The 26,258-nt window shown below is 37.9% G+C and overlaps 1 protein-coding gene and 1 long non-coding RNA gene across 3 annotated transcripts; both read left to right on the top strand.

The window, feature by feature from the left end:
• The first annotated feature begins 4,271 nt into the window (after window positions 1-4,271).
• LOC106967518 (olfactory receptor 11H4) lies at window positions 4,272-5,252 on the top strand. Its single transcript, XM_015063733.2, has one exon. The coding sequence runs from the start codon at window positions 4,272-4,274 to the stop codon at window positions 5,250-5,252; it is 981 nt and encodes a 326-aa protein (XP_014919219.2).
• Window positions 5,253-22,286: 17,034 nt separating this feature from the next.
• LOC113601522 (uncharacterized) lies at window positions 22,287-25,963 on the top strand. Of its 2 annotated transcripts, none has more exons than XR_008299256.1 (4): window positions 22,287-22,598; window positions 23,160-23,285; window positions 25,381-25,477; window positions 25,585-25,963. It is a non-coding gene; the product is annotated as an uncharacterized LOC113601522 (long non-coding RNA). The 2 variants fall into 2 exon arrangements; XR_003422816.2 differs by having other exon boundaries at window positions 25,417-25,477.
• Window positions 25,964-26,258: the final 295 nt, after the last annotated feature.

The raw sequence follows: 26,258 nt of genomic DNA on the forward strand, positions 1-26,258 counted from the left end.
GCTAACATTAACAACTCAGGCAACAACAGATGTTGGCAAGGATGTGGAGAAAGAGGATCTCTTTTGCATCGTTGTAGCAATGCAAGCTGGTGCAGCCACTCTGGAAAACAGTATGGAGGTTCCTCAAAAAACTAAAAATAGAACTACACTATGACCCAGCAATTGCACTACTAGGTATTTATCCAAGGGATACAGGTGTGCTGTTTCGAAGGGACACATGCATTCCCATGTACATAGCAGCACTATCAACAATAGCCAAAGTATGCAAAGAGCCCAAATGTCCATCGATGGATGAATGGATAAAGAAGATGTGGCATGTATATATATATCATACATATATATGATTATATATATGATTATATATATTATATATATTATATATATGATTATATATATGATATATATATACACCATATATGTATACATACACACAATGGAGTATTACTTGGCAATCAAAAAGAATGAAATCTTGCCGTTTGCAACTATGTGGATGCAACTGGAGGGTATTATGCTAAGTGAAATTAGTCAGTCAGAGAAAGACAAAAATCATATGACTTCACTCATTTGAGGACTTGAAGAGACAAAACAGATGAACATAAGGGAAGGAAAACAAAAATAATATAAAAACAGGGAGGGGGACAAAACAGAAGAGACTCATAAATATGGAAAACAAGCTGAGAGTTGTTGGAGGGGTAGTGGGAGGGGGGGATGGGCTAAATGGGTAAGGGGCATTAAGAAATCTACTCCTGAAATTATTGTTTCACTATATGCTAACTAATTTGGATGTAAATCTTAAAAAAAATAAAAATTAATTTTAAAAAAAGAGCCCTCAGAAGAAACCTTTATTTTTTCAGAAGAAAAACAAAAGACTAACGATAAAAAAATTTCTTCTCGTGTTTGCACTGATTTCAAATTGCCCACTAGAAAATGAAATCAAAATGAAAACTGACAATTTGATTAGATTAGTCAATTACATGACTTCTGCCATCTTGAATTTCAGTCACACAAGGCAGTTCCTATCTGGTACCGACTGCCAGGTCATTACATTACAGAAAAATATAGTGAATTTAACTTTAAAGTTATTCACAAACATGTCTCAGTTTCAGAATTCAAATCATGGACAAATTTTCCATTTATTTATTGCACTTATCTCCCCTGAGGGTGATTCTTTAGTGGAATGCAATCTCTTCAATAGAAAGCATCCTGAAATTTACTCAGTATTTCCCCCTGGATTCTGTTTCACAACAGAGCTAATCTACTAGGAGCTAATCTACCAAAACCTGGATGAGCCTTAAAGACTGGAAAGAGGATGCACTCCAGGGGAAACATGAGGACGTCTTCGAGTTTTAGAGTAATCCCTGAGAGGGATTAATCCCTGAGATTAAACACAGCTTTACATGTTACAAGATCTCAGTAAACGCGTAGAGAATACGCTTCTAGAGCCTCCAGAAATTAGGGAAGTCCAGCGAACCATATATAATGCCCTCACCTGGAGTTTTCCTCATCAAAGCCAGTGAAGAGAAGATGCCTATATGTTCAACTCCTCTGTGTCCATCCCTTTTTCCAAGCTGAGCCAGGAAATCCATCACTGTATGTAAGAAAAAGGGACTAATTGTCCATATTACAACCACTGCTGTGATATACTACAGGCTGCCTTTTACTCTGTAAATCTGATTAGTCATTTTTTCTCAGTAGTAGTACAGTGTGAACATTCCATATATGAATACGTGACATTTACATTCCTTGGGTAAAAACTCATGCACCCTCTGTGAAGCTTATCTGTAAAACAAAACGTTAAAGTAGATTATCTGGACCATTTTTCCCCACTACTATTTTTTTATTATTAAGGACCATCTTCTGAAAATAATCTCACTTTCCAAGAGTAATTAGGTGTTATATTCTTCTCTAACACAAACTGAGAAGACAGTGTATCAAGCGAGGGACATTTGGAAGGAGGCTATTTAATCAAACTATTATTCTTGAGGTGGCCATCCAAGAATGCTGAGTTGATTGGTTGGTTAGTTTCTTGTGTTAGAAAGGAGGTATGGAAAAGCTAGGATTGTAGCTCATATAATGATTTATAAATGCCAAAAACGTGAAAATGGCATTTTTTTAATGGTATAAAATGGTAAATACACCATTCTAATGCCCTACCTATTCCCAGCAAGTACTTTTGGAGGCTTTAGAGGGTAGAGTGATACAGAACTTTATGCAGTTTATTTCATCAGTGGTTAAAATAAAAATTGATTACCCTGGCTTTTCAATTACATTCCCAACCCTTTGATTATCCTATTATACTGACCAACACCTTCACCAAAGGCTACAGGAAAAATAGTGTTTCTGCTAATAAATTTTACAGGGTACAGTTGCAGAAAAAAATGAAATTAAGTGTGAAGTTGTTGATTATAATGGAGAGTGTCCTGAAATGTTATTCACATTAAGAAGGCATGGCATGGCCCATTGTTTCAGAAAGAATATAGGAAGCACAGATCTCAGGATTCTGATTCCTAGTTTGAATCTGTCAATCTGGACTTAGTTCCTGACCTGTACCAGGAAATTGATTTATTTATGCTTCATAAATAACAGTCTGGGAATTGTCCATTGAGCACCTTATCCAGTGAAGGTGGTTAACAAATGTATTTCAAGTTCAACATTGATTAGAAAACTGTCCAACTTTAGAACTTGGGTGCACAAGCCTCCTTTTTGTGCTTCCTTAAAGACCACCAACAGAGGACTAGTGATACTAAAGTCCAGATCTTCTCTGTTCTTATTTTCTTTTCAAATTTCTTTATCTTCCATTCCTGACAGTTATATCTAGTGACCTCCACTAGACAAGGCAAGTGGTTTGACAAGTTTAACAAGAAAACTCAATATTGAAACTACCATTTTTAAGATTCTTAGTGCTTTCTAATATTAATTAATTGCAAGATTACTCTGTTGTTTAAACACAAAACTTGGTACCTTTTTGTTCAATTCTTAAATACTATTGAAAAGTACATGCCTATCCAAATATTTGAAATTGCCTTCTCCCTTTCAGAAAACATAATTAACTATACCAGATAAAATTGCAGATAAAAATGCCATTCAATCTAAGATCCCTTTGTTTTTATCATCCAAAATTATTTATTAAATGAACTAAAACTTTGCACTGAAAACATAATTTTCTTTATTTTAACTAGGTAGGATGTGAATATGAAAACTAGGACAGTTCATTCTGTATAGTATGTGTAAAAACATGAAAATAAACACTTGCAAATAGAAATAATTCACAATATTCTTACTTATTCTTTAGAGCAAAGATATTTGATATGGTTGGTCTTTTGTATTTTTTTTTAGGTGTTTCACTGAACTGTTGTGATACTTTAAAAGAAAATCTTTATGGGCACCTGGGTGGCTCAGACAGTTGAGCATCTGACTTCAGTTCAGGTCATGATCTCATGGTTTGTGGGTTTGAGCCCCACATGCGGCTCACTGCTATCAGCGCACAGCCCACTTTGGATCCTCTGTCCCCCTCTCTCTTTGCCCCTGCCCTGCTTGCACTCTCTCTATATATATTCAAAAATAAATTTAAAAAAACATTTAAAAGAAAATCTTTAAAGGAAAATTTAAGAACAGCCGGAGAAAGGCCTTTGCCACCTGTGGTTCTCATTTAGTTGTGGTGTCTCTTTTTTATGGGACAGTCATGATAATGTATGTGAGTCCTACATATGGCATCCCAACTTTGATGCAGAAGACCCTGACAGTGGCATATTCAATCTTCAATTGAATCTTGACTAAGGTGATGTCTGTGACAATTAATTCACTTGATTAGACTATCCTGAAAATCCAATGTCCTGGAGTAAGTTTTATCTCCATGAGTAAGTCAACTAATTTTGTTCTTTTGCCAAGGTTTAACCCAATATCACACCAGCTGTCCTCAAAATCTTTTTTTAACAAGGTAAGCTGAGTAAGAGAAAATGGATGAGTTTGTTCATTGAAGATTCATAATCAGCTTTAGAAAAACAAACCAAAATCATAAAAGGTCTTCTTAGGGATCAAAGAAATCAAAAAAGAAAGAAAATTTTCACATTGTACCACTAATGTGGAAAATTCTTGCTGCACTGCTTTCTAGCAAAAGAAAACTAAGATTTAGAACCACAATCAATTCAAAATAAGGTGAGATTTATTCCCATCTAGTCTCAAAATATCTCATATTTTCCTGTAGAGCTTAAGTTCCCTTCTCAGTTAAGTTCTTGAGATATGTAGGAAGCAAAGAAACTTGTGTTACCCTCATGTTTTTCTTCTTCATAGGTTTAAGACCCATGAACAGGTCAGCAACACACATTCACCTTGTGACTGAGTTTATTCTCCTGGGGTTCCCTGGTTGCTGGGAGATACAGATTTTCCTCTTCTCACTCTTTTTGGTGGCTTATGTCTTGACGCTGCTGGGGAATGGAACCATTATCTGCGCAATAAGATGGGACCCACGACTGCATACCCCAATGTACTTTCTGCTGGGAAATTTTGCCTTCCTTGAGATCTGGTATGCTTCATCCACAGTTCCTAACATGTTAGCCAACATTCTCTCCAAAACCAAGACCATTTCATTTTCTGCCTGCTTCTTCCAGTTCTACTTCTTCTTTTCCCTGGGCACAACTGAATGTCTCTTCCTGGCAGTAATGGCTTATGATCGGTACCTGGCCATCTGCCACCCACTGCACTACCCCACCATCATGACTGGGAAACTCTGTAGAATTCTGGTGTCTCTCTGCTGGCTTACTGGATTCCTTGGCTACCCAATCCCCATTTTCTTCATCTCCCAACTCCCCTTCTGTGGATCCAATATCATTGATCATTTCCTGTGTGATATGGATCCACTGATGTCTCTGTCTTGTGCTCCAGCCCCCATTACTGAATTTGTTTTCTATACTCAGAGCTCCCTTGTTCTCTTTTTTACTATTATGTACATTCTTCGATCCTATACCTTGTTGCTCAGAGCTGTTTTTCAGGTCCCTTCTGCAGCTGGCCGGAGAAAGGCTTTTGCCACCTGTGGTTCTCATTTAGTTGTGGTGTCTCTTTTTTATGGGACAGTCATGGTAATGTATGTGAGTCCTACATATGGCATCCCAACTTTGATGCAGAAGATCCTGACAGTGGCATATTCAATAATGACTCCTCTCTTTAATCCTCTGATTTATAGTCTTCGTAATAAGGACATGAAAGTTGCCCTGAGAAACATCCTGTTTAGAATGAGAATTAGTCAAAATTCTTAAGCCAAAAATGTCCATACTTCCAAATTCCAGTAAAGAATAAGTTGGAGATGTGAAAGTTTTTTTTTTAATAATCTTTTAGTTCTTACCCTCAGTAATTAAAAGCCTTTCTTTTTCTACTGGAAGTGTGCTCAGCTTACAAAGCTATGCTGACTACTAAAACCTAAATTCACTGTAATTCAATATGCAGTGAAATTTTTCTAAAGCCTATCATAATTGGAGTGATAAAATGGGATTAATTTCTGAGAGAAGTTAGACTTCCCTGAAAGATACACCTTCAGTTTTAGGACAAGTCTAATGACCTTTACCAAATTATTAAAGGTGCAGTGATTTTTTTCAGTTTTTTTAGGTATAATTGATATACAAAAAGACTGCACATGTTTAATGTACATTAAAGGTACAGTGGCTTTTAACTAGCCATGAGACCTTTCTATAATTTTTTTAATGTTTATTTATTTTTGAGAGAGAGAGACAGCATGGTCAGGGGAGGAGCAAAGAGAGAGGAAGACACAGAATCCGAAGTAGGCTCCAGACTCTGAGCTGTCTGCACAGAGTCTGACATGGGACTCTAACTCAGGAACCATGAGATCATGACCTGAGTTGAAGTTGGACGCCCAACTGAATGAGCCACCCAGGCTCCCCAAGACCTTTCTATAATTTTCAACAGACACTCATTTTTTATTCCTAGTCCAACAAGCTTATCTAAACACAGTTTCTCTATATTAAAAGAGAGGGGCAAAACTCTCTTGACCAATAGGAAGTCTTCCAACAAATTTTCTTAGAGATATAGTTCCTTTGTGGTATGTTTGAAATAAAACTTAGATACAAGCTAAAATATAATTTGTTGAAGTTGCTTTTAACAGTTCTATTATTACATGTACCATGCTGTGGCATAATTTATTTACTTACGTGTACTCCTAAGAAAGCTCCTTGAGGACAGGAATTACCTTTTTCCTTTGTGGATCCCAACCACACAGTGACAGAGAGGAAAGCAGCCCCTGGAACCAGGGAACTGGCCTGTATAAACCTGTTGAAAATAAACAACTCCACAGAATGCCACCTCAAACCAGGTCACTATGTGAACATGATAGATGAAGACAAAACAAGACCACTCCATAATTATGTCTGAGCACGGACAAAATCAAGAACACAGTCCCAACTATAAAAAATGACCAAACATCCCCCTCTTTAGGCTAATATGAGTGACTGCCACCTCTTTACCCAGTAAAGCTTCAGCCCAATTGCCTTCTAGATAAAAATTAACATACCTAATCACAGGGGCACCTGGTTGGCTCAGTCAGTCAAGCGTCTGACTTCAGCTCATGTCATGATCTTGCAGTCCATGAGTTTGAGCACCACATTGGGTTCCGTGCTGATAGTTCAGAGCCTGGAGCCTGCTTCAGATTCTGTGTCTTCCTCTCTCTCTCTGACCCTCCCACACTCATACTCTCTCTCCCTCCCTCTCTCTCTCTCAAAAATAAAGATTTAAACTTTTAAAAATTTAATTTAAAAACAAAGATACCTAATCATAGAATTTTCTTCCACTTTCTGACAGCATCCAGAGAAAACCTCTATTTCTTTACATTCTCCCCAAAGTCAATTAACACAAACCCAAATGATATAATAAATCCCTTCTAGCATCTTCCTATTGGATTCCCCATGTTCCTCAAGGCATATTTCCTCCCTTGCTGCAAAAAGCTAATAAACTTATTTTTCTTCGACTACAGTATGTTCTTGATGGTCTTTGCATGACCATGAATCAACAACACTTTGATACCTAGTTAGAACTCAAAATGCTCGTTGAGTACTTTTATCTCAATAATTTTACTTATGAAAATAATATGCAGTTGTAACAAAGTCAATCAGTGAAGAAGTGTATAAAGATGATGTATTTCCCGCCTGCATTCTCATCCTCACCAATCTGTCACTCTCCTCTTCAAAGTCAACATTCCTCAGTTCTCTGTCTGGGCTTCAACACACTTCATAGTATGGCTCCACTAATCCTACTTTGTTTTCCTTCTCTTCCCAAATGAACCCTCAGCTCTAGTCGGGCTACTCAACCACTCCATTCTCTACCCTCTCCACACTGTTGCTTAGGTTACTCTTTAAACCTGGAAAGCCTCACTTTCCCTTCTGCTATGCAACTGGACACTTAGATTCTTAGGGTCTTATTTTGTAAAATAGGTATGTAACTTATATCTTGAAAACAAGGTCATAAGGATTAAATGAGACAATTTATGTAAGGACCATAGCATAACAAAAGACACATAATAGATTCTCAGTACATGTTTGTTCCCCTTTCCTTCCTATCTTTCCAATCTGACCATGGATAATTTGCTGGTTATTCCATCAGACTGTCACTATGCTCATGAAAACCTTTGTTTCCAAATAATACATATACATATTAATTTGTAACTAATGCATTAAAGTGCAAACTCTAGATTCAGACATTTATATACTGCCTTGTCTGCTAGCTATGACTTTGGGCAAGTTGCTTGAATGCCACAACTTCAGCTACTTCACTTGTAAAATACGATAGTAATAACAGCTATCTCAAAGGGGTATTATGAGTCAATACTTTATTTAAAAACTAATTCAATACTTTTTAAGCACTTTGCATTGTGCCTGGTAAACAGTATCACTCAATAAATATTTTTAACTCAATAAGATGTAATAGTATCTTTTTAAAATTTTTTTTAGTTTATTGATTTATTTTGAAAGGGGGGAGGGGCAGTGAAAGAGGGAGAGAGAGTCCCAACCAGGCTCCGGACTGTCAGTGCAGACCCAACACAGGGCTTGAATTCACAAACCATGAGATCGTGACCTGAGCCGACATCACGAGTTGGACCCTTAACTGACTGAGCCATCCAGGTGCTTCTAAAATATAATAGTATATTTTAAAGCCAGTGCATATAATTTTACCTCATTCTATTTAAGACACAGTGTGTTCCACCAAACATATCACAATTTGCTTATCAATTACTCACTTAAGACACTTTATTGCATCCAATATTTTATAATTAAAACAATGCTGTGACTTATGTCCTTGAATATATGTCTTTATATATTCACATCAGTATTCCAGAAATTAGAGATAGGATTCCTGGAATACAGGAAATGTTTATTTTTAATTTTGAGAAATGCTTCTAAATAAGATATCTGCAAATAGTGCATGGCTCTTCAACAAATGGTGCTGGGACAACTAGATATCCACATGCAAAGAATGAAGTTGAACCCACATGCAAAAAATTAATTCAAAATGAATCAAAGACCTAAATGTAAGGGCTAAACCTATGAAACTCCTGGAAGAAAACATACATTTAAATCTTTGTGATCTTGGATTATGTGATTTTTAAGACATAATACCAAAAATACAAGCAATAAAAGAAAAAAATAAATTAGACTTCATCAAAATTTTAAGATTTTTGTGCTTTTAACGATGCTATCAAAGTAAAAATTCACAAAATGGGGAAAAAATATTTGTAGATCATGTATCTGGTAAGAGTCTATTATCCAGAATATATCAAGAACTCTTACAACTCAACAATAAAAACACAAATGGGGGAGGAGTCAACATGATAGAGAAGTGGCGGGGGGGGGGGCTGAAATTCCCTCATCCCTCAAACACAGCAGTATTGAGGCCAGAAGACTTGGAATTCCAAGAATCCAGGCTACAGAGTGGCAGAAACATCTCCAGGGGCCCATGGAGACAGCTTGGCAGGACAGAGGTGCATGCTTGAAAATTGAAAGAGCTAAAACAGGCAGCATAGGCACAGACTAAAGGGGAACCTCTTCGGTGGAGAGACAAAAGTAAGAGAAAGAAAGGCTGTGGAAGTGCGGGATTGTATTTGGACAAGAGAAAAACTTATCCAGACCATGGACTGGGGTATGGAAAAAAATGGAGAGCCAGTCTCTAACGTGCAAACAGCCTTAGGAGTGATGATCCAGGGTTGGCTCCACTTTTCCTGGACCACAGCCACCCTAGGGGGCAGGGGGAGCCAGCCCCTGGCTCAGTAGTCAACTCAGAGGCCCAGTCGGAGAGAGCAGTCCCCTCCCCTTGAGTGAGAAGAAGGTAGATAGCCACTCCAAAGACAAAAGACCCTTGAGGTGCCAGCCAGAGGCCCTTTGTCAGTTGGGTGGAGTGGCACTACTCCAGAACTGGGGTGGGAGGAATGGAATCCTTTAAGAATCTCAGCAAGCACCTGGGAGCTCATGAGACTGTGGAGTGGGACAAACCAGCCTGCTTGTGCCCACGGGGCAGTATGAGGACTGCCTGAACAGTGTGGTTTGTAACACCTGGTCTAGGGAGGAGAGCCTGGGGTATGCCATTTTTCTCCAGGTCACCAACATGGTGGGGCTTCAGGAAACAGGACAGCAGACCCCCAGTGGAGATGGGACCTTCTTACACCAAACTCTGCCCCTCTGTGCCTGGCAACTGCCTGTCTACTGGAGAGAGATTGACATTGACTGAACCAGAAGGCCCCTCCTCCAGACCAGAACAGCCACCAGCTCCAAGGCATCATCAGACAATGGTCCAGGGGATTTTCATTTTCTGATTTGATTCTTGGTCAATACATATATATATATATGTGTGTGTGTGTGTGTGTGTGTGTGTGTGTGTGTGTGTATACACACACACACATATATATGTATTTATATATATATATACATGTATATATATATACACATATATATGTAGTTGTTGTGGGTTTCTTTTTCTTTTCTTATCTTCTTTCCCTTCTCTATTCTGGTTGTTGGTTTGTTTAAGCAGGTATTTTTAATCTATTCTTTTTACACCTCTTCTGTATGGCCTTCTTTATTTTCCTCTCTCTGTGTCTGGATTAAGCTGTATAGTTTCTCTGAATCTCTGCCTGGTAATTTTTTCCCTGCCCCTGTCATTTCTCTTTGCATAGGATAAGGTTGCTTCCACCCCCTCCCTTTATCAATTTTTTTGCAGAGTTACTTCAGTGAACAAATCAACGCACACCTGGTGGAAGGTCAAAACTGCCACTATGAGTAGGGAGATAAGGCAACCAGAGTCACAACAGCAGAGAGCATGCAACACACTCTAAAAATACTTCCTTAAAGGCAAGGCCCTGGAGAGTGTATGACCCCTTTTTAATACAGTAGTACTCTCAGGTGCACAACACATAACAAGCTACTAAATCATGTAAAAGACAGACAACTAGCCAAAATGATTACACAGAAGAATTGTTCTCAAAAGAAATTTCAGGAAGAAATGACAGCCAGAGAATTTCTGAAAACAGATATAAACAATATATTTGAACAAGAATTTAGTATAATAGTCACAAGACTAATAACTGGGCTTGAAAAAAGCCTAGAAGGCAGCATAGAATCTATTGCCACAGAGATCAAGGACCTAAGAAATAGTCAAAGCAAATTAAGAAGTGCTGTAAATGAGATGCAAAATAAGCTATATGCAATGGCAGCAACGATGGAGGAAGCAAAGGGGAAAGTAAATGAAATAAAGATAAAATTATGGAAAATAATGAAGCTGGGAAAAAAAGAGAGATAGTAAAATACTAGACCATAGGGGGAAAATTAGAGACTTAAGCGATTCAATGAAATGTAATAATATACATATCATAGGAGGTCCAGAAGAAGAAGAAAGAGAGAAAGGGGCAGGTTTATTTGAGGAAATTATAGCTGAGAACTTCCGTAATCTGAGGAAGGAAGCATACATCCAAGTCCAAGAGGCACAGAAAACTCCCTTCAGAATCAACAAGAACAGGTCATCACCATGGCATATCACAGTGAAACTGGCAAAATACAAAGATAGAGAGAGAATTCTGAAAGCAGTTAGGGACAATGGTCCTTAATCCAGGTGTAGACACATGAGGATAGTAGAAGCCCGGTCCACTGAAATGTGGCAGGCCAGAGCAAGTGGCAGGAAATATTCAATGTGCTGAATAGGAAAAATATGCAGCTAAAAATCCTTTATCCAGCAAGGCTGTCATTCATAATATAAGAGAGATAAAGGCTTTCCCAGACAAACAAAAACTGAAGGAGTTCATGACCACTAAACCAGCCCTGCAGAAGATCCTAATGGGGACTCAGTGAGTGAAATGCTACAAAGGACTAGAGACATCACCACAATCATGAAACCTACAGATAACACAATGACACTAAATCCATATCATTCAATAAACACTCTGAATGCAAATGGGCTAAATGCCCCAATCAAAGGACATAGTGTATCAGAATGGATTTAAATAAATAAATAAGTAAATAAATAAATAAGATCCATCATATGCTGCCTCTAGGAGATTCCTTTTAGACCTGCAGATTTAGACCTAAAGACACCTGCAGATTGAAAGTTGGGAGATGGAGAACCATTGATCATGCTATTGGAAGTCAAAAGAAAGCTGAGTAACCATATTTATATAAGACAAACTAGATTTTTTTTTAATGTTTATTTATTTTTGAGAGAGAGAGAGACAGAGCATAAGCGGGGGAGAGGCAGAGAGAGAGAGGGAGACACAGAATCTGAAGCAGGCTCCAGGCTCTGAGCTGTCAGCACAGAGCCCGACACAGGGCTCGAACTCACAAACTGTGAGATCATGACCTGAGCCAAAGCCGGACACTTAACTGACTGAGACACCTAGGCGCCCCAAGACAAACTAGATTTTAAACTAAAGACTGTAACAAGATATGAGGAGGGCATTGTGTCATAATTAAGGGGTCCATCCATCAAGAAGAGCTAACAGTTGTAAATGTTTATGCCCCCAATTTGAGGGAATCCAAATATATAAATCAATTAATCACAAATATAAGCAATCTTAAGGATAATAATATGGTAATTGCAGGTGACTTTAATACTCCACTTACAACAACCATCTAGGCATAAAATCAATAAAGAAACAATGACTTTAAATGATACACTGGACCATATGGACTTGACAGATATATTCAGAACTTTCCTCCAACAGTAACATAATACACATTCTTTTCAAGTGCATATGGAACATTCTCCAAAAATAGGTCACATACAGAGTCACAAAATAGCCCTCAATAAATATAAAAGGAATGAGATCATACCATGCATATTTTCAGGATCACAATGTTATGAAACTTGAAATTAACCACAAGAAAACAATTTGGGAAGCCTCCAAATCCATGGAGGTTAAAGAACATCCTACTAAGCAATGAATAGGTCAACCAGGAAATTAAAGAAGAAATTTAAAAATATATGAAACAAATGAAAATGAAAATATGACATCCAAACATTTTATGATGCAGTAAAGGCAGTCCTAAGAGGAAAATACATTACAATCCAGGGCTATATCGAGAAACAAGGAAAATCCCAATATAAAATCTAACAGCACACCTAAAGGAACCAGAAGCAAAACAGCAAAGAAACCCCAAGGCCAGCAGAAGATGAGAAATAATAAAGATTAGAGCAAAAATAAACAATATAGAGAAAAAAAAACAGAACAGATCAATGAATCTAAGAGCTGAGTTTTTTTTAAAGAATAAATAAATTTTATAAGCCCCTAACCAGACTTCTTAAAAAGAAAAGAGAGAACCCAAATAGATAAAATCACAAATGGAAGAGGAGAGATCACAACCAACACCACAGAAATACAAACGATTATTAGAGAATATAATGAAAAATTATATGCCAACAAACTGGACAATCTGGAAGAAATGGACAAATTCCTAGACATCACACACTACCAAAACTCAAATGGGTAGAAATAGAAAATTTGAACAGACCGAGAGATTTAATCAATTATCAAAAATTCCCCAACAAATAAGAGTTCTGAGCCAGATGGCTTCCCAGGGAATTCTACCAGACGTTTAAAGTAGAGTTAATACCTATCCTTATCAAGCTGTTCCAAAAAATAGAAACAGAAGGAAAGCTTCCAGACTCATTCTATGAAGCCAGCATTACCTTGATTCCCAAACCAGACAGAGATCCCACTAAAAACAAGAATTACTGGCCAATATCCCAGATGAACATTGATGCAAAAATTCTCAACATGATACTAGCAAATCGAATTTAACAGTACATAAAAAAAAATATTCACCATGACCAAGTGGGATTTACTCCTGGGCTGCAGGGCTGCTTCAATATTTGCAAATCAACCAGTATGATTCAACACATCAATAGAAGAAAGGATAAGAACCATATGATCCTATCAATAGATGCAGAAAAAACATTTGAAAAAATGCAGCATCCTTTCTTAATAAAAACCCTCAAGAAAGTCGGGATAGAAGGAACATACCTTAACATCACAAAAGCCATATATGAAAGGCCCACAGCTAATATCATCCTCAATGGGGAAAAACTGAGAGCTTTCCCTGAGACTGGGATGTCTACTCTCACCACAGTTGTTTAACATAGTGTTGGAAGTCCTTGCCTCAGCAATCAGACAACAAAATGAAATAAAACGCATCCAAATTGGCAAAGAAGATGTCAAACTTTCACTTTTCACAGATGACATGATACTTTATATGGAAAACCTGAAAGATTCCACCAAAAAACTGCTAGAACTGATACATGAATTCAGCAAAGTCGCAGGATATAAAATCATTGTACGGAAATAGGTTGCATTTCTGTACATTAATAATGAAGCCACAGAAAGAGAAATCAAGGAATCGGTCCCATTTAGAATTGCACCAAGAACCATAAAATACCTAACCAAAGAAGTAAAAGATCTGTATGCTGAAAACTATAGAAAACTTATGAAACAAAGCATAAGAGACTCTTAAAAACTGAGAACAAACTGAGGGTTGATGGGGGGTGGGAGGGAGGGGAGGGTGGGGGATGGGTATTGAGGAGGGCACCTTTTGGGATGAGCACTGGGTGTTGTATGGAAACCAATTTGACAATAAATTTCATATATTGAGGAAAAAACCAGAACTTATGAAACAACTTAAGGAGACACAAAGAAATGGAAAAGCATTCTATGCTCATGGATTGGAAGAACAAATATTGCTAAAATGTTGTTACTACCCAAAGCAATCTACACATTCAATGCAATCAAAATCAAAATTGTACCAGCATTCTTCTCAGAAATAGAACAAATAACTGTTAAGATTTGTATGGAACTACAAAAGACCCTGGATAGCCAAAGTAATGTTGAAAAAGAAAACCAAAGCTGGAGGCATCACAATCCCGAACTTTAGCCTGTACTACAAAGCTGTAATCATCAAGATGGTATGGTACTGGCACAAAAACAGACACAAAGACCAATGGAATAGAATAGAGAACCCAGAATTCGACCCACAAATGTATGACCAACTAATCTTTGACAAATCGGGAAAGCATATACAATGGAAAAAAGGCAGTCTCTTCAGCAAATGGTGGTGGGAAAACTGGACAGCAATATGCAGAAGAATGAAACTAGACCACTCTCTTATACCCTACACAAAAATAAACTCTAAATGGATGAAAGACCTAAGTGTGAGACAGAAACAATCAAAATCCTAGAGGAGAAAACAGGCAACAACCTCTTTGACCTCAGCTGCAGCAATTTCTTGCTCAACACGTCTCTGAAGGTAAGGGAAATAAAAGCAAAAATGAACTTTTGGGATCTTATCAAGATGAAAAGCTTCTTCACTGCAAAGGAAACAATCAACAAAAGTAAAAGGCAACTGATGGAATGGAAGAAGATATTTGCAAATGACATATCAGATAAAGGGTTAATATCCAAAATCTATAAAGAACTCAACACCCAAAAACCAAATAATCTAGTGAAGAAACGGGCAGAAGACATAAATAGACACTTTTCCAAAGAAGACATCCAGATGGCCAACAGACACATGAAAAGATGCTCAACATTGCTCATCATCAGGGAAATACAAACCAAAACCGCAATGAGATACCACCTCACACCAGTCAGAGTGGCTAAAATGAACAACTCAGGAAACAACAGATGTTGGTGAGGATGTGGAGAGACGGGAAACTTCTTGCACTGTTGGGAATGCAAACTTGTGCAGCCGCTCTGGAAAACAGTGTGGAGGTTCCTCAAAAAAATTAAAAATAGTATTACCCTATGACCCAACAATAGCACTACTAGGAATTTATCCAAAGGATACAGCAGTGCTGATTCATAGGGACACATGTACCCCCAATGTTTATAGCAGTGCTAACACACTATCAACAATAGCCAAGTTATGGAAAGAGCCCAAATGTCCATCAACTGGTGAATGGATAAAGAAGATGTGTGTGTGTGTATATGTGTATGTATATATATATATATATATATATATATATATATATACATACATATACACACACACACACACACACACACACACACACACACACACAATGGAATACTACCTGACAATGAGAAAGAATGAAATGTTGGTCTTTTCAATGACATGGATGGAACTGGAGGGTATTATGGTAAGTGAAATAAGTCATTCAGAGAAAGACAGATATCAGATGTTTTCACTCATATGTGGAATTTGAGAAACTTAACAGAAGACCATAGGGGAAAGGAAGGGGTGAAAAAAAAATAGTTTCAAACAGAGAAAGACGCAAACCATAAGAGACTCAAATATAGAGAACAAACTGAGGGTTAATGGGGGGTTCAGGGGGAGGGGAAAATGGGTGCTGGGCATTGAGGAGGGCAGTTGTTGGGATGAGCACTGGGCGTTGTATGTAATTGATGAATCATGGCAATATACTCCCGAAGCCAAGAGCACACTGTATACACTGTATGTTAGCTAACTTGACAATAAATTATATTTAAACCAAATAACTCAACTTTTTAAATGCACAAAGATATGAACAGAAATTTCTCCAAATTAGATATGCAAATGGCCAGTGAGCACATAAAAAGATGCTCAACATCATTAGTCATTAGGGAAAGGTAAATCAAAACCACAATGAGATACCATTTCATACCCATGTAGCACAGCTAGCTTCAAAAAGACAGACAATACAAGTATTGACAAGGATGTGGAAAAACTAGAACACGCACATATTGTTGGCTGAAGTATGAAATGGTATAGCTCCTTTAGAAAACAATTCAGCAATTTCTCAAATAAATATAGAGTTACATGATCCAACAATTTTCATGCATAGGTATAAACCCAAGAGAAAAACATATGTGTGCACAAAATGTGTATACAAGTTCTCAGGGCAGCATTATTAATAATAGCCGAACAATAAAACAACCTAAAAGTCCATCATCTCATGAATGGACGAAATGTGGTATATACATAGAATGGAATATTATTCCATCATAAAATGGGGCTAAGTATGATACTTACTACAACGTGAATGAACTTTGAAACATTATGTAAAATAAAACATTCCAGACGCAAAGGTAACACATTGTATGATGTCATTTACATAAAAATGTCCAGAGTAGGCAAATCCATACAGACAGAAAGTAAATTAGTAGTTATAAAGGACTAGGCAGCGGGGAAAATGGGGAATGACTGGTAATGGATACCCAGTTTTGGAGGGAGTGATGAAGATATTCTACAATCAGCTGACGGAGATGGTTGTACAACTTTGTGAATATACTAAAAACTACCTACACTTTAAAAAGGTGAATTTTATGCAATGAGAAGTACATCTCACTAAAAAACTTGCATGAACATGCTCATTTTCCCATAGCCTCCCCAGCACTGGATCTTATCACTCTTTCTCATTTGTTTACCAATATGAGTGGTGAGATTAATATTGTGTTAATTTTCCTTCCTTGAACTGAACATTAAATGCCACAAGAGCTTAGGAAAATAAGATATCAATATATACCGTAAAAAAATTTATTTAAGGAGGAAGTTGTGGCCAGGGCACTTGGGTGGCTCAGTCAGTTAACCATGGGATTCGGTTTTAGCTCAGGTCATGATCTCATAGTTCGTGTGTTTGAGGCCGTCGGGCTCTGCACTGGCAGTGCACAACCTGCTTAGGATTCTCTCTCTCTCCCTCTCTCTCTCTGCCCCAACTTGTTGCTCTCTTCCTCTTTCTCGCTCTCTCAAAATAAATAAATACATAAATGAACTTTAAAAAAAAAAAAGAAGGAAGTTGTTATTGATCTGTGGCTTGAAGTTGGGAAGAAGAGAACATTATATGTAGATACTACCCCCTCCAGGAAGTGGAGCTTAACCCCTTTTCCCAAAAGGTGGCCTAGACTTAGTGACTTGTTTTTTATTTTGGAGTATTTTATATGTACAGAAGTTTAAAAGATAGTACATAAAATTCCAGTATACCCCTCACCCAATTTACCCCATTGTTAACAACGTATGTAGTACATTTGGTAAAACTAATAATTTTAGTACTTCCTGCATTATCTTTTTGCAGATATAAGTAAGAATGCATAATTTCTTTCACTTCCTTACTTGGCAATAATAGCCCCACAAAACAGGCCAGTATGGTGTCAAAAGCACTACACCTGGTTTCAGGAGACCCAGATTTAAGCCCAGGCTTACCACTCACTAGTTTAAAACTCTTATACTGCTATATCCAATACTAGAGTAGGTGTTCGATCAACGTTGATAAATCTAATCAGGAACTGAGTCTAGGAGAAAACGGTGAAGAAGTGAAGGAGGCTTCCTCTTTGCTTGCCAACTTATGAATCAAACTATAAGAATAGGCAAACAAATAAAAGAAAGTATATAGTCCTTTCCCCCACCAACCGCCCAGTTGTTCAATCCTGGCAGGCAAAAAGTAAATGGCCTGCACCAGGAAATAAGCACAAAAAGAATGAAAGCTAGACAGGGCAAAATACTGGTAGGCTTAACTTCACTAAGACTTCTTATCCCCTGGGAAGCAGTTTTTCCTGACCACACTGGGAGACCATGTACTCTCCCATGCAGTGGGGCCATACCCTAGAATCCTAGCACTCTAGATCTACTTCTGATAGATCATTCTATCAGATACTCATCTGATAGAATTCTGGTTAACATTTTCTACAGACATCATGACCTGAACGAAAATGAACAAGACCGTGTAGTCATTTTCTTTATCTTCTCTGTCAATATGAGCATGTAAAGTATATGGGGGGAAAAGAGTGAGAATATGATCTCTTAAATCTAAAGCAAGAATAAGAAAGACATGTGTAAGCAAAAATAGAAAAATGTGTTCAGAGAATTATAATCAACAACAGAATAATGTATATTCATTCAACATTTATTGAGTGTTTACTATAAACAGATACTATGCTAGGTTAGGGATACATTTTAGAAAGACATATTTCCTACCTAGAAGAGATCAAAATCTCATGGGATATTATTTATAATAGTTTACAAATCACTTATACATTACACAGTAATAAGAATATATACATATGGTTGCTTTATCTAGAACACAGTTCTCAATGAACACAGAATAAAACTGTATAGACTGAGATTCCTGTTCCTTTCTTGGTCTTGTCCCAAGATACACCCTTGTAAGCATGTTCATCCATAGGCTAACAACTATCCTATCATTTAGTAGAAAAGTCACAATTCAACCCTTAGAGAAGTCTTCCATCCTGGACCTTGACTGTAGCCTGGCCAAAAAGCATTGGTATAAAGCACTCAAAGTCAAGTCTACTATTGCATTGCTTCTCCAAGGGTGAGCTGGAACCAGGACAATTTCCTTCAGCAGTATCCATTTGTTCAGAAAGAGGTCACACGAATGTGCTTGTATATGCCACAGGAGATAAATTTACTCTGTATCATAGCTTTAAAATCATACTTAAAAAATGTTTTTAAATGTCATTTAAAAATGTAATCCAAGAAGGGACACCTGTGTGGCTCAGTTGGTTGAATGTCCGACTTCAGCTCAGGTCATAATCTCAAGGCTTATGTGTTCGAGCCCCGTGTCGGCCTCTTTGCCGACAGCTCAGAGCCTGGAGCCAGCTTCAGATTCTGTGTCTCGCTCTCTCTCTGCCCCTCCCCTGCTCACACTCTGTCTCTCTCTCTCTCAAAAATAAACAAACATTAAAAAAATATTTTTTTAAATGTAACCCAAAAAGTCAACCCCAAAAGACTATATACTCTATGATTCCAACTGTATGACATTCTGGAAAAGGTGAAACTGTGGAGACAGTAAAAAGACCCATGGTTGCTAGGGGTTAGAGGAGAAGGGAAGGATGAATAGGTGGAGAACAGAGTATTTTTAGGTAATGAAACTATTCTGCATGATACTAAAATGGTGGATACAAGTCATTATACATTTGTCAAAATCCACAGAATGTACAACCAACCTCAAGAGTGAATCCTAATGTAAACAAGCCATGGATTTTGGATGTAAGTTCATTGACTATAACAAATGTAACATTCTAATGCAGGATCTTGATGGTTGGGGAAGTGTGTGTGTGTGTGTGTGTGTGTGTGTGTGTGTGTGTGTGTAGAAGGTACATGGGAACTCAACAGTCAACTTTGCTGTGAACCTAAAACTGCCTTAAAAAAATAAACTATATTTAAAAAATAATCTTAAAAAATTGCAACCCAATAATGATAATTGGCCAAAACTGCACAATTAGTGTTTATTCTCCTTTGGGCTGTGATAAACAGAAGCAAAGTAAGATTTCCACAAGGCTTTTTTTGCTAGAGAGAAGCAGTCTGTGGACAAAAATGTAGAGGCTCACATGATAACCTTTCCTCAAATGATTAGATTTTCATCTACTCATTTCTCCTATCATTCATTTGTCCCATTTTGGAGACCTCAATCAAGTATCTTCTTCTCCCCTCTGTGCTAGCAAGACCAATAAAACCTGCAGGTCAAATACAGTAGTTGGCAAGTCTCAAAGAGGTTGGCATTGTTCATGCTGCCCCTGTGTGAAAGCAATGCCCAATGGGTTCCCATTCCCCCAGGCCTAATTGAAAGACAAAGTTGCTTTAACAGATTAGAAAAGAAACTTGAAGAAGCAGAGTCATAGCAAAAGATCCTGGGGTCCCCAGGTGCCAGTTTGGGACTCTCAGCAGCAGCTCTGCCTTGGCTGATTAAAGCAGGAGTTGGAGGCCCGTGAGAGCCAATTAGAAAAGGAAGTCAAGGTGAGGAAAGGAGAAATGATTCCAGCAACTACCAATTAAAAGTGAATGGATCTCACAGCACTGGGGGACCAAGACTCAAACTGTTGCATCAGCCAAGTTCTAGTACTAATTCCCTAAACATGAAAAGGGAGCAAAAGGGAGAGAAGCAGCAGAGTTTCACACACTGGCAAGCGTCCACTGCTTATCCCAAGTGCACACATACCTGGCAATTAAGGTGAAAGGGATACCTCTTGATTAGCCATGTAGAAAACCCCAAGAAAATGCCATGAGAGTGACGGGCCTTACAGGCTGGAAAACACACCCAATGGAGTTATTCAGGGTGTTGCGGATACAACATCCCTGCTACTAATTCAGACTCACACCTGTCAGACCAGATCACACATGACCCATTGTCCTTTGTAGAACAATACTACTTCCATGATTACCCTCCCCTCCATCCTGTACTTGTAAAATACCTGATGATTTTCAAGCATGTTCACAAATAGCACTTCATTGACTGTCATAAAATCCCTGTGGGTTTTGTCCAGGATGTATCAGTATTTCCATCTAATAATCTAAAGAAGTTAATGCTGAAGTTCAAGACATTTGCCTAAGATCAAACAAATAGTATTACTTGTATATTTTAAGTGATATGCCACTATGCTGACATATACACAGACTATCTGTGGAAGAAAACATAAGAAAATGGAGTGATTGCTACATCAAGAGAACTAGGAGTCAGGAGGGGAAATGAAGCTTGCTGCTATTACCTTTTTTTTTTTTTTCTTTTTTGGTAACTTCACAATTTTATGCTATTGTGTATTTAACTTCCTGAAATTAGGTAGCTCAGTCAGTTGAGTATCCAACTCTTGATTTCAGCTCAGGTCATGATTCCAGGGTCATGGGATCAAGCCCCGCATCAGACTTTGCCCTGAGTGTGGTGCCTGCCTAAGTTTCTCTCCCTCCCTCCCTCTCTCTCTCTCTCTCTCTCGATTCAGATTAAATGTTACCTCTCTTATAAAACCTTCCTGAGATCAATTGAAGTATATTTTGATGTGTCTGTCTTTATATTCTCAGAGCCCTGATGACATTGTGTTTTAATTCTTTGCTCATTTCCTGTGGGTTGTGAGCTTTTTGAAGGTATCCATTTTTGTGGTCTTAGATCCTAGCTCAGTACCTGACACTATCTCTCTTTCTCTGTCTCTCTTATCCCCTCTGTAGCTCTCCCTTGCCCATGCTCCTCTCTCTCTCAAAAAAAAAAAAAAATTAACTTCCTGAAGTTAAATGAAAAAGAATGTTATAATTAGGGAACAGAACACCACAATCCAATTTTCTTCCCACTGCATAATGCTGCCTCCCATGTTGGGTAGGAGGCCTGAGTAGATTTCTTTCTCCTGTATCTTCCCACTCTTTCCCATTCCATCACTTCCATCCACACATCCATACACAAGCACAATTTTCTATGAGAAATTTCCCATGAATGCCAGCTCTATGCAAATCTCCCAGGAGCTAAGAGTGTGTCAAAAACCAACCAAGTGATAAGGAAAGTGAAAATGTGATTCTGGCTTATAGATGGAGTGATCTTAACAATACAGTTTCATTTGGGAGGAAAAAAATAGCATCCTTGTTCAATATTTTAAGAGAATATAAATATAAATAAACACTTGAGCATAAAGGATCAAGATTAGAAAGAATGAAGGCCACAAAACCTGCCAGTATTTGGGATTCTAGTTCCCTAATACTCAACAGGCTGGCAAGTCACTGGCAGAGGGGAAGAACTCCCTGTCCTGGATATCAAGGGAGATTTCGCAGCCTGATACGGTGACACAGGCTGCCACAAGAAGGAAGGTGACATATGACACAATGGCAATTGCAGTTACACACATCTAGAGACAAAACAGATCAAATTAAATTGATAGAGTATTGGAAGAAATTGCCTCTCACGTCACTTTCAACATCGACACTCAGTGACTACAAATCACAGACATAAGTAGAACACTAAGTAGGAAATAACATGCTAACAGAATCCTGACACCAAGATGCAGTCATTATGGTGCACCAGATAAGGTGTTTACCATGGGAACAGCATAAACATTCTTTCAAAGTTTGTTCATCCGTTCCATGTAAATTTATTGAGCACCTGTGTCAGGTCCTGAGCTAGGATCTAAGACCACAAGAATGGATACCTTCAAAAAGCTCACAACCCAAAGGAAATTAGCAAAGAATTAAAACACAATGTCACCAGGGCTCTGAGAGTATAAAGACAGACATATCAAAAGGTACTTCATCTGAGCTCAGGAAGGTTTTACAAGAGAGGTAACATTTAAGCTGAATCTCAAAGGACACTTGGGAACACTTCAGCACGTTTCAAGCAGAAGGAACCACAAGTGCAAAAGTACTGAGGTATGAAAGAGTGTGGAAAATATCCATATATTAAGAATATGTTGGGGGTGCCATGCATTAGGATTTCAAGGAGAAAAGAACAGAAATGAGGCAATACAAATGAACAGACAAAACATGAAGGCTGTGACCAAGTGAAAGAGTGTCTTACTGGAATTACAGAACTGTTTAAGGCTTTAAATAAGGAAATAGGGTAGTCTTCTTTTATTCACTGGCAATTCTGCCCAAGACCCCCAGTGGATGCCTGAAACCCTGGATAGTACCAAACCCTACATATACTGTCTTTTTATACATATATACCTATGATAAAGTTGAATTTATAAACTAGGCACAGTAAGAGACTAACAACAGTATCTAATAAAACAGAACAATTAAAACAACATACTGTAATTAAAGTTATGTGGTCTCTCTCTCCCTCAAAACATCTTACTGTACTATACTCACCCTTCTTCTTGTAATGATGTGAGATGATAAAACACCTACATGATGAGATGAAGTGAGGGGGATGACGTAGGCGTCGTGCTGTAGTGTTAGGCTACTAATGACTTCCTAAAAATTCACCAGGAAAATCATCTGCTTCCAGACCGTGACTGAGGAGAGTAACCGAAACAGCGAAAAGCAAAATCGTGAAAGCAAAACCTTGGATGAGGGAGAACTACTGTAATGTGATCAAATTGATGTTTGATAAAGGTGAAGCTGTTGGCAGCATTTCACATTTCTGAAATAGCAGTAGCACATCAGCAGAAAGGATAAGAGTACAAGCTATGGAGCCAGGATGACTGAGTTCAAATTCCAGCTGTCACACAGCTGGAATATCAGCATAACTGAGTATTGTCCTACTTGTCTCTGTCCTGTACCACAGGGAGGACGTATGTTAACTCATTTATTTTTTTAAATTTTTTAGTGTTTTTATTTATTTTTGAGAGAGAGAGCACAAGCAGGGGAGGTGCTGAGAGAGAGGGAGACCCAGAATCTGAAGGAGGCTCCAGGCTCTGAGCTGTCAGCACAGAGTCCGAGGAGGGGCTCGAATTCATGAACTGTGAGATCATGACCCGAGCCAGAGTCGGATGCTTAACTGAGACACCCAGATGCCCCTGTATGTTAACTCATTTAAACCTCACAACAATCCTACAAAGTAGGTCATAATATTGTCTCCATTTTCCAGATGGGGTCACTGAATCTCAGAGAAGAAACTTGACAACAGCCTTTGAAGCAAAATAACAATTAAGATGTCAAATCTTGGCTCTGTTATTTACTAGCTATTTAATAGCTCTGTTATTTACTGTGTTTCAGGCATGTTGGATATTAAGTGTCTGAGACACATACAGCCTAGTAAGCTGGTATATAAATTTATCACTGGTGCTTAGGGAAACTATCTGGAAATAGGGATTTAGGAAAATTGGTACCTAGTTGGTAATTGAACACATACTTATGAATGAAACAGTGTAGGAAAAATATTTTGAGAAGAAAAGCGGCAGGCCACAGGTAGAACTCCTAAGACCACCATCATTTAAATATGGGATGAGGGAGGCACCTGAGGGGCTCAGCCAGTTAGGCATCTGACTCGATTTCAACTCAGGTCATGATCTCATGGTTTGTGAGTTTGAGCTCCATGTCAGGCTCTGCACTAGCCCAAAGCCTGCTTGGAATTTTTCTTTCTCCCCTCTCTGCTCCTCCCCTGCAGGTGTTCTCTCTTTCTCAAAATAAATCAATTAGCTGAATCTATATGTATATATATATATATATATATACATATAGATTTTATATATATAGATTTATATAATATAGATTTATAATATAAATCTATATAATATAGATTTATATAATAGATTATATATATATAGATATATATAATTATATATATTACAGATTATATAATAGATATTATATCTATTAATATATATAGATATCTATAGATATAATATATAGATATATAGATAATATAATAGATATATAGATATATAGATATAATATAGATATAATATATATAGATATAATATAATATAATATATATAGATATCTATAGATATAATATATATAGATATATAGATAATATAATAGATATAATATATATTATAGATTATATAATATAAATCTATATAATATAGATTTATATAATAGATTATATATATTTTATATATATAGATTTATATATATATAAAATTATAGGAAGTGTACCTGTAGGAAGTATGACTCCGTAAGATTCTGACTTCAACACCAGGGCTATGCTCATCACATCCACAGATCAGAAACAGTGCATGTTTTGGTACTTATGGGGGTTCACTATGCTCATGGTTATTCTCTCAGATTTAGCATTCCATATTTTTCTCTTCTCAGATCTTCCCCAATCACTGTAATTAGGCCTCCTTTCCTCCCCTGTAGAACCTAGTTATAAGCCTCAATTTCCGTCACCCTTGGAGTATCCTCCTAAAGTCCTGTGTGGAATTGCACTGAATTGCACTGTGTCAATCTGCTAAACTGGAGCCACCTTTCCAAGTATCCTCTTTCCTGTATGAGTTCTGGCTTGGAGTGGGGGGTGGGGAGGAATTTTTACAAAACCTGCAAGGTAGAAATGAATCACTAGCTGTTATTCTGACAGTCACTGTGGCAAGAGGTGGTGACAGACACAGAGCTGCTGACAAGTTCCAGCTTGTCCTTACTCTCCTCCACTCTGTCATGTCTTCTTTGTTCCTGACTGGTTGGCCTACAGGGACTGTGTTTACAGTGGCATAGCCTCCCACAGACAACCCCCACCCCCTGCCACTGACAAGTCTCCCTTCTGCAGCCCCATTTCAGTGATTGGATGTGCTTGGCTTCTCAGATTGACTGACTCAAACTTCATCCTGGCCCTTCACTTCTCCAGCCACTGACAACTGCATAAGGTCTGTTTGTATAATAAATCCCTTACCCCATACCTCATAAAGGTTCTGCTCCCCGACTGAATGAGGAACTAATATCTTCCATCCTCTTCCCTAATTCTGACCTCCAGTTTCCATGTTCTGCTAAAGAACAGCACAATTTCCACTGTGTCTTTGAAAGGCTAGAGACCATACAGACCTACAAGAAGAGCAACTACCAGAGCAGGAGCCCTGTTCTACAGGTTCTTCATGCCAATGGAATGAAGTTTCCAAATTATTAGTATTCTGCGTACAAGGTATCAATACCCTCTCTATGAGTTGAAAATATCCTACTTTCCTAATCCACCTTCTATAAGGCCAGCCAGCTATTTGTTATTGAGTCAGGCAATATCTAACCCTCAGGTGTATGTGATAATGTCTGAACCTCAAAGATAAGTAGTGTCTGTCCTTAAAGAGTTCAAACCATATAAGCAAGCAATTCTAAAACAATAAAACATGGTCCATGTAATACAGAATGTATGAAGTGCTATATTATTTCCTAAACATATGTTGTCCCTAATGTTTTTTTCTTTAATACCGTTTCCACAGTCTTGGATGTTCTATTTTTCCATTTCACATCAAATTCATAAGTAGCTAACAAATATTTTGTTAAAATATGCTCAACATCATGGATAAAGGAATATAAACTTAAAGAATGAAGTGTCATGTTGCCTATCGAATATAAAAACGACATCCCAGTTAGTTGCGGGAGGGGCCAAGGTGGCAGAACAGCATGGAAGTTTTTTTGCGTCTCTCTTCCCTAAAA

The sequence above is a fragment of the Acinonyx jubatus genome, chromosome B3 (genome assembly GCF_027475565.1).
Source record: "Acinonyx jubatus isolate Ajub_Pintada_27869175 chromosome B3, VMU_Ajub_asm_v1.0, whole genome shotgun sequence".
Lineage (NCBI taxonomy): Eukaryota > Metazoa > Chordata > Mammalia > Carnivora > Felidae > Acinonyx > Acinonyx jubatus.

Bases quoted from the DNA above. Each gene is read 5' to 3' on its own strand.
- LOC106967518 (XM_015063733.2), top strand. From the start codon at position 4,272: ATGTTTTTCTTCTTCATAGGTTTAAGACCCATGAACAGGTCAGCAACA.